Source organism: Nematolebias whitei, chromosome 2 (assembly GCF_014905685.2).
Source record: "Nematolebias whitei isolate Nwh7 chromosome 2, NemWhi1, whole genome shotgun sequence".
Taxonomy (NCBI): Eukaryota; Metazoa; Chordata; class Actinopteri; order Cyprinodontiformes; family Rivulidae; genus Nematolebias; species Nematolebias whitei.
Window position 1 is genome coordinate 51,977,287 of NC_056499.1, and position 8,767 is coordinate 51,986,053.

General features: G+C 40.0%; 1 protein-coding gene across 1 annotated transcript in view; it reads right to left on the minus strand.

The window, feature by feature from the left end:
* Positions 1–8,388: 8,388 nt before the first annotated feature.
* The window catches only part of kifc3 (kinesin family member C3), a 30,471-nt gene continuing 30,092 nt past the window's right edge, over positions 8,389–8,767 (minus strand). Inside the window, exon 19 of the mRNA XM_037694795.1 lies at positions 8,389–8,417. Coding sequence (XP_037550723.1) covers positions 8,395–8,417 — 23 coding nt within the window. The 3' untranslated portion in view covers positions 8,389–8,394. The remainder of the gene's footprint in view (positions 8,418–8,767) is intronic.

The window sequence follows — 8,767 nt, forward strand, 5'->3', positions numbered from 1 at the left end:
CGATGGTTTGAGAGAGGAGTAAAGGAGGCCATCTTTGTGAAAAGAAACCGTCCATCATTAAACAGCGGTGGAGGCCTACGTGTTCAATTGTCCCCCTCTTACAATGCTGTGATTGCTAGTATCACTCAGCCCTCTGTGAATAGTAAACAGCCATCAGTGTGCTAATGATCCATTGTTAGGCTGATGGTCCTTCTTGAGCATGTGATCAGCTGGTTTTGGTTGTCAGCAGCAAAACTGGTTGATCCACTCTGAGAAGGTGCTATTTAAGAGACTGAGCTGAAAACAGCACCTCAGACTGAAGAAGTCTCTCAGACGAGAGACGAAACGTTTCTACATTTTTTTATTGATTTGCTTTGTTTTGTTTTTTTGAATGTCCAGAGGACCAGATTTAACTTTTTTTAGATTTTTCTACCTGGATTATTGAGCATGCATCAGGAGATTCATCCTCTAGTTTAGAGTGTGAGAAAGACCCCATTGTTTTTCCAAGGACTCTTCTTTCCATCTCATGGTAGAAATCATTTCTTTAACAAGTTAAATGTCTGCGTTTTCCTGAACACAATTGAATGTTTTGCTGTAAAAATGGCTAAGTTTATTTACTTTCTAAGCTCAATACTCAGTAATCATGCATAAAGGAAGTGATATAAAACTGGTGTTCAGAAGTTACAACTGTGTGCATAAGTTCGAATGAAAATGTTTATGGATGAGTAAAAAGTTGCTTGGAAGTTTGATTATTCTGTTATATTGAGAATTTACCAAAGCAGAGTAAATTAGCCATTTAAATTTTTTATTAAGGTTATTAAAATTCAATAGTAACTTGAAAGAAGGTCCACCCTTCTGTCGTGATTGGTTATACATCACATTGTAACGCCTCCAAGTCAAAGAAATTTATTTTCCTGACATTTGGCTTAAAGCAGTCTGGAAGAAGCTTTGAAGAAGCAAGGTCAAACAATTGGATATTTTTGCCAGGAGATCTTTGCCACCAGAAGGAGAAAACGTAGCCCTCCGGGAGCTCATCAACCGACCCCCCTCGGGAGCCAACTTTCGACTCTAGATTTCTAGCTGATTTCCAGTGTCGAGGGAAATCCCACCTTCGGCGCATAAGTCATCTCAAGAGTCCTGGTGACTATCCGGGCGGTTGAATTGCAGATCATCTTCCAATCGGTAGGAAAAAGCTGCTCAGATTTTCTCTGCTGGAGTCTGATGTCCCAGATAAGAAGTTGTCCAGTATAAAAATTTCATCATTATTAATTAGAATTAAGTTCTCCTAAATTGACAAATCACATCTAGCCAAAACACTTAATTTAGCTAACTTTATAGATGATAATTTACTCTGCTTTTTGAACCTCATAATTTACCATATTAAAGTTTAAAAGATAACTCCATAACCTTGTGTTGTCAAAGTAAGCCATCATTCATTCTGCAGCTGTATTCACCGTTTGATCACTTATATTCACCAAAATTTATAATAAATCTCACAAAATTGTACTTTGACTTTTTTATTATATATGACATTTTTTAATACAAAAATAATTCACTATAGCATTAAACTTGAGTCTGATTGAATAAATTAATAATTTCTGGCTTCAGAACTGGAAGCCGTGGTGCCCCTTCAAAATAAAATTACTCATAAAAATTAAACGATCTGAGGACTGTTAATTCTACATAATCAAAGATTGCTGAAAAAAAAAAACAAGAGATAGAAGCATTCTACGATATTCACATATCAAGCTTAGGGCCAGAGAAGATGTCAACGAGGACCACATTTGACCCCCGGGCCTAGAGTTTGACACATATGAGTTAGAACATCCAGTTTAGCCTTCAGACCTATGAAGTGTAATGTCCCAGTAAAGTTCCAATATAATTAACAGCAAAAAATAAACAATCCACTGAACCTCATCCTTTGTCACAAACCAGACCAACAAATTATCTCAGTTCCAAGGCAAAAGCAAACAGACTTAATTAAAAAAATAAAATAAAATTACCAAACTCAATACAAGTCCTGTGTCAGATACAGGTCACTCTTGTAAGAGAGTCTTTGTGACTCATGCAGACTAACCTATAAAAACAACGGTTAACTGACTGAAAAAATAAATAATTTGTTTGGGGTAACATTATTAATATTTTGTAATGTTCTGAGTTAATAAACGTGTTTTTTCCAGTCAAAGATTAATACAAAAAGGCAGTTTCTCTAGCAACCCACGTTAGTGCCACTTTTCCTTCACAAAAAATTCATGTATGTCATGCAGTTACACATGTTTGACAAATGTGTATGTGAGTTTTTATTTATGTCACAGCAGCACTCAGTGCCCATCCTGAGACTGGATTCATCCCACCCCCACAAATCATGTGTGAATCTGACACTTCACTCAGGCTGCAGTTGTTGCTAGTGACCCCCAACCACCAGCTTGACCACCGCTGAATGTCTTCTTTAGACTCCTTTTGTTTGGAGATACTTTATGTTCAAGAGTTCATCTGTGTGCAGCACCACAGTTCATCCAGCAAGATTTGACTGGATGTGAGTCCAGATTGCATAGTCCAGTTTACGACCCCTCTGTTGCTTTTAGTTGAACAGGACCACTTTCAGTTCTTATCATTCCGGTGTTCACAGAAAAGTCACAAATGGTAGCAGACCTAAGTTTCTGTGTCAACTTGTACACACATATGATCTGTTATGTGGTGATCAAAACCAGTGATTCAGATGCCACACTATGGTGCTGTTTGAGTCTGCTCTGGCTGACTCTGGCTCTTATTGGAGAGTAAATAATGCGAATCACGGTCTATATATACCCCAACTCACAATAAAGTTGTGTCAGGGCAGTTAACAGGAACCTTCATGTTCATAGAAAGACCAATTAGTAAAGTTCACCATGTAAGGCAACAAATTAAAGTAATAAAAATCAAAATCAATGCTCTGTTAAAAGTTGTATTTTGGAACGTCTGTCCGCAATGGCCTGACCGAGTCATCCTGCATTCTGGTTCGGACAACGGATTTTAACAGCACCTAAAGGAATAGAAGTAAAAAACGACCAACACAGAAACTGATTAGAAGGCAAAACAAAGTACACACTTATTATATATATATAGACATAAAAAAAACTATTCCATTTTAAATCCATCCCCACCTTTGTCTATGGTCATTTTTTTTTCTTTTTTCAAACTACTCCTCATTACCATCACCACCTGACAGAAACATTCTGTTTTCTTTCAGCTATTTTTAATTTATTTATTATCTGTTTCTTAATATACGATTCACACAGAGTGGAAGTGAACACTCTACGTCCGCGTATATGGTGTGTGTGCATGTGTGTATGTGTGTAGGCGTTTTTTTTTTCCTTTCAGCTGTGCTCTGTGTGTGTGTGTGTGTTTCTCCTGCTTTGTGCGCATGCCTGCTCCCTCAGACACAGAGTACAGACTGCAGTCGGAACATAGTTTTGAGACTACTCACAACAGTGTCGCTGCCCAAGATGAAATTGGCAAAAAACAGGCAACTGTCCCTCATATGAATAGAAATTCTAAGGTCGTTATGGCACTTCCAGTATTTTAATTATGATTTATAATATTATTGAAATTACTAGAGAAACACCACTCTCACAGAAAATCTCCTTTCCTTCCCCCGGTTCTCGGGGAAAAAACCCACAAATATGTGCTCGTTAGGCGACTCTCCCAAACGTACAGTATAATTATAGTATATCTTAAGGCGTCTCCAACTTCAACAAAAAACAAAACAACTAATGCTTTTCCAAGATAAAACCAACTACAGATAATCAACTATCTTTTCTTACTTTAAGAATTATTATTATTATTATTATTATTATTATTATTATTATTATTATGATCGTTATTATGTCAAAAATACTCTGGTTTCACCACCAACTTCCCAGAGGCACAACTTATAAGTTCTACAACACACCGGCACAACTTCCAAATTTTTCTGCAGTTACAACTTTTTGACCAGATTAAAAAATACAAACCAATTCTTCCAGAGACTTCAACTCTGTATTTACTTCCAGACTTCAACTGGCAACCCCAGAGACTTCAACTCTGTATTTACTTCCAGACTTCAACTGGCAACACCAGAGACTTCAACTCTGTATTTACTTCCAGACTTCAACTGGCAACACCAGAGACTTCAACTCTGTATTTATTTCCAGACTTCAACAGGCAAAAAAATCTAGGGAACTTCAATCCCTGGCCTGTTCGAAGGTCCCTATCCCCTTCAGACACACGTTTCCTAGCAGCGGACCGTCTCGTCAGACGGATCCCAGGCTGCCAACCCGGGATACCTTACACAGACTTTAACTATGTTACCAAATGTTACTATCCTGATGCATGCTCAAATGTTACTACCTTACTCAGACTTCAACTGAGTAGGTGACAGACTTCAACTGTTCTTAACACAATTCTATGCACACATCTTATAAATTTAGGGGTCTGACAGCGTGCCTCAACCCTCTAAAAGCTAGGTGCAGATTTTAATTAAAAAGGCTCTGCTTACCTGTTAGATTCATGGCCATGTTTGGGGTTGGAGCACAGCGCTGGACCTGGTCCAATTCTGGAAAGACCCAGCTGCCCTCGCAATCCCGGACAAGCCCCCAAGCTGTTAAGAACGAGTGCCGGTTCATTCTTCCCGGATTGGTTTCGATCGGAGGGAAAGGCCAGGCTTCCTTCAGGTTTAACAACATTTATTTTCTTAAACAAATGGATGCACAGAATACAAGCAGATCTGGAGAAGCAGACCCAGTATGACAGGAGCCAGTTCTGAAAAACAAAGAAGAAAGTGCCTCCTTATAACACCTGTGGGCCTCCCCCCAGGAGATATTTTGACCTTCTGCACAGGAAGACCACAATTCACCTCTTCAGGCAGGCAGAGGCGTTTCTATGACTTAATGTACAATGTTATCTCTTGGTGCCTCCAAATGGTGAGTTTTCTGAGGCCCTACAACATACCTAAGGTTATCTTCAAATGAGGCTAAACCTCCCTTCCTGCTGGTGCAATTAACAGATGTTCCTGGTTCACAGCTGCATACACTAAAACATATTAACTTGACTAAACTAAACCCTAATAATAAATTAATAGTTTAAAACCTTCACAATATCCCACAACCTGAAGGCAGACTTTTACTTCTTTGATTCCATCCATCCATTTTATAAGACTGTTTATTGCAGCTCCTCAAACTGACGTATTTTGGATAAAAGATGGAAACGTTTCAACATAAAAAAAAAATAAATAAAAAAAAATCCGTCCAGTGGACCTGACTTAACTTTAAGATTTTGTTTTTACCTGGATTATTGAGCAGGGATCAGGATATTTATTATTTAGATTTACAAACTGGAATCTATCAAATAAATATGATTTAAACCATTTAGAGCCATTCCTGTAATCTCAGTATCATATTCAAGCCTGGGCAGCACGGTAGCTCAATTGGTAGAGCTGCTGTCTCAGTGAGCTGGTCACCCTGGTTCAAATCCCAGTCCAGGGGACTTTCTGGGTGTTCTCTCAGTGCTGCGTGGGTTTCCTCCCACAGATCAGGAACACATATTAGGCTGATTGGTAACTCTAAATTGTCCCTAGCTGTGAGTGAGAGAGTGAATGGTTGTTTGTCTCGTTTGTCTCCATGTGTTCCTGTGATGGACCGGAGACCTGTCCAGTGTCCCCGCCTCTCACACAGTGACCCACGCAACTCAAAAAGGAACAAACAAGTAAAAAGTAACTGGATGGATGAATATTCAAGCCTCTGTAGTAAAATATTGTGATCAACTGTTTCAAATGTAGCACTGAGATCTAACAGGACCAGTGTAGACACAAGTCCATTGTCTGAGGCCATGAGAATATCATTAGTGACTTTTACTAGTGCCGTTTCTGTGCTATGATGAGCTCTAAACCCTGACTATAACTCTTCAAACAGATTATTTCTTTGTACATGTTCACACAACTGACCTGCAACTATTTTCTCTAGAATTTTTGAAAGTTAGATTAGAAATAGGTCTATAGTTGGCCAGAATTTCTGAATCAAGTTCAGACTTCTTAAGTAAAGGTTTAATTACAGCAACCTTAAAGCGTTGTGGTACATAACCATTCATTAAAGACAAATTAAGTAGATCCAAAATGTGGACATTAATTAGGGGAAATACCTCTTTAAACAGTCTGGTTGGGATGGGATCTAGCAGACATGTGGATGGTTTGGATAAGGTGATTATTTTTGACAATTCAGAGGTGGTTCAGGCATCTGGTAAGGATGCTCCCTGCACACCTCTCTAGGAAGCCCAACATTTTTCAGCCAGGCCATCTGGACTGTTTCTTTTTTTGTGCTGAAACGCTTCGCCTTCGATCCGGAAGGCTTCATCAGTCAAGGAAACACAAAACAAAACTGATTCTTCCCCCAACAGCTTACTCCAAAGTGGAACAAACCAGTTCTGCTTGTGATAAGATGGTCTCTTTGGTAGGCAGCATGGTGGCACAACTGGTAGAGCTGCTGCTTCTCAGCAAGCAGGTCCTTGGTTCAAACCCCGGTCCAGGGGCCTTTCTGGGTGGAGTTGCATGTTCTCTTCGTGCATGCGTGGGTTTTCTCTGGGTGCTCCGGTTTCCTCCCACAGACTAAAAACATGCATGTTAGACTGATTGGTAACTCAAAAAAAAAATAATTTGTCCCTAGGTGTGAGTAAGTGAATTGTTGTTTGTCTCGTTTGTCTCTATGTGGCCCTGTGATGGACTTGCGACCCGTCCAGGGTGTACCCCGCCCCTCGCACAGTGATTGCCGGACATGGGCACCGGCGACCCACGTGACCCAAAATGGAAGAAGCGGGTAAAGATAATGGATGGATGGGTCTCTTTGGTACACCCCTCCTCCATTGCTGGCCATCTTCCTTGTTGACAGTCTTGTCAAACTGGTTGAAAACAACAAAGTCCAAGCTCAATAATCCAGGTATAAAATCCAACATTTTTCAGTCAGGTCATCTGGACGGTTTCTTTTTTTGTGCTGAAATGTTTCGCCTTGGATCCGGAAGATGGTCTCTTTGGTAAGTACCAAAGAGACCATCTTATCACAAGCAGAACTGGTTTGTTCCACTTTGGAGTAAGCTGTTGGGGGAAGAATCAGTTTTGTTGTGTGTTTCCTTGACTGATTAAGCCTTCCGGATCGAAGGCGAAACGTTTCAGCACAAAAAAAGAAACTGTCCAGATGACCCGACTGAAAAATGTTGGATTTTATACCTGGATTATTGAACTTGGACTTTGTTGCTCTCTAGGAAGGTTTTTCAGGCAACTGGGAGGAGACCCTGAGGAAGACCCAGGACAACTGAGACCATCTCTCTGCTGCCTGGGAACTCACTTGAATCATTCCGGAGGAGCTGGAAGAGGTGGCTGTGGGGAGAGATGTTTGGACCTCCCTGCTCAAACTGCTGCCCCCGAGACCTGAGTCCAGAACAATGAAGTGATTGATTGCATCAATTGGATGGATTGATTCTGTGTCATGGAAACATTTAATTCATCCACTGAATATCTTAACAAAAATGTTTCAAAATAGTCCAGTACAACAAACAGAGATGTTTTATTCTGGATAATTTATTAAAAACAAATTACAAAATTCCCTGTAGAAACCTACAGCTAACATATTGTTCAGGCACCCTGCTTAATACTCCTCAGAGGTCAAAGGTCATCTGTGGTTGTTGTTCCAAGCGGCAGCTTTACGACTGTCGAGCAGCAGAAGAAACAAAGAGACCTCTTGTTTTTGCTCACAGAGCGTTTGATGTCAGCAGAGTGCCCTGATTGGATAAACAAGGATAAAAGACATGTGGACATTACAGAATGAGCAGAAAAGTTTTCAGGATCTGCAAGAAAAATCAAATTTTCTGTCAAGTTTGTCTCTGAAGTTTGTTCAGGAACTTTTTAAAAACAAAAAATAAAACTGAGCTTCAAAAACAACAAAAACCAAAAGTAAGATTTGTTCTTTCAGCTCAAAGTTTAAAAATCACACAAAGTGTCCTTTAGACCAAACTGAAACTGAAGTTTGGATTCAACCACATGAAGCAGATCTGCTCCACGAGGGACACGAGAAGAATCAAAACCTTTAAAGTGCAACGTTACAAAAACTGATGAAAAGGAAAAATACTGATTTGGATTCTCAGAAGGAGAAGAAACATTTTCAGACTCAAGCAGAAGGGTCTTCAGAGTCCAACATCTTATGGTCCCACCCCGACGTCCCACTGTCTCATCAGAGACCCATCAGGTCAAAAAATCATCAACACAGAAGATGAAACTGTTCATCTTAAAGTTCCCATCAGGCTCCTCCCATCACCTGCCGGAGGGCGGAGCTTAAATCCAGGGAAGGCCTGTGAGCAGAGAACCTCAGGGTGCTGTCCAACATCCTGGATGTCCAGCTGTCTCATCAGGTTTCATCAGGCTGTGAGCTTCAGTCGTCCTGCAGAGAGAAACATCTTCAATCACTTCGTCCCTCATGTTCACGCCTGAGAAACATCAGAAGGGTTTTTATGGCATTTACTGACATCACAACGATTGTATTCCGCAGCAACACGAGCTGCAGCCCGTCTGTCATAACAGCCTTCGCTGGGCCACCTCTGAAGTAGGAAAAACAGGTTCGGATCCAAAACTGAAATCATGTTGTCTAAACCTGCAGTGTCTCTGTGGACCAGCAGGGGGTACCTGTTCCTCTGTTACATGCTTTATTAAAAAAAAAAAAAAAAAAAAAAATACATATATATATATATATATATATATATATATATATATATATATATATATAATATTACT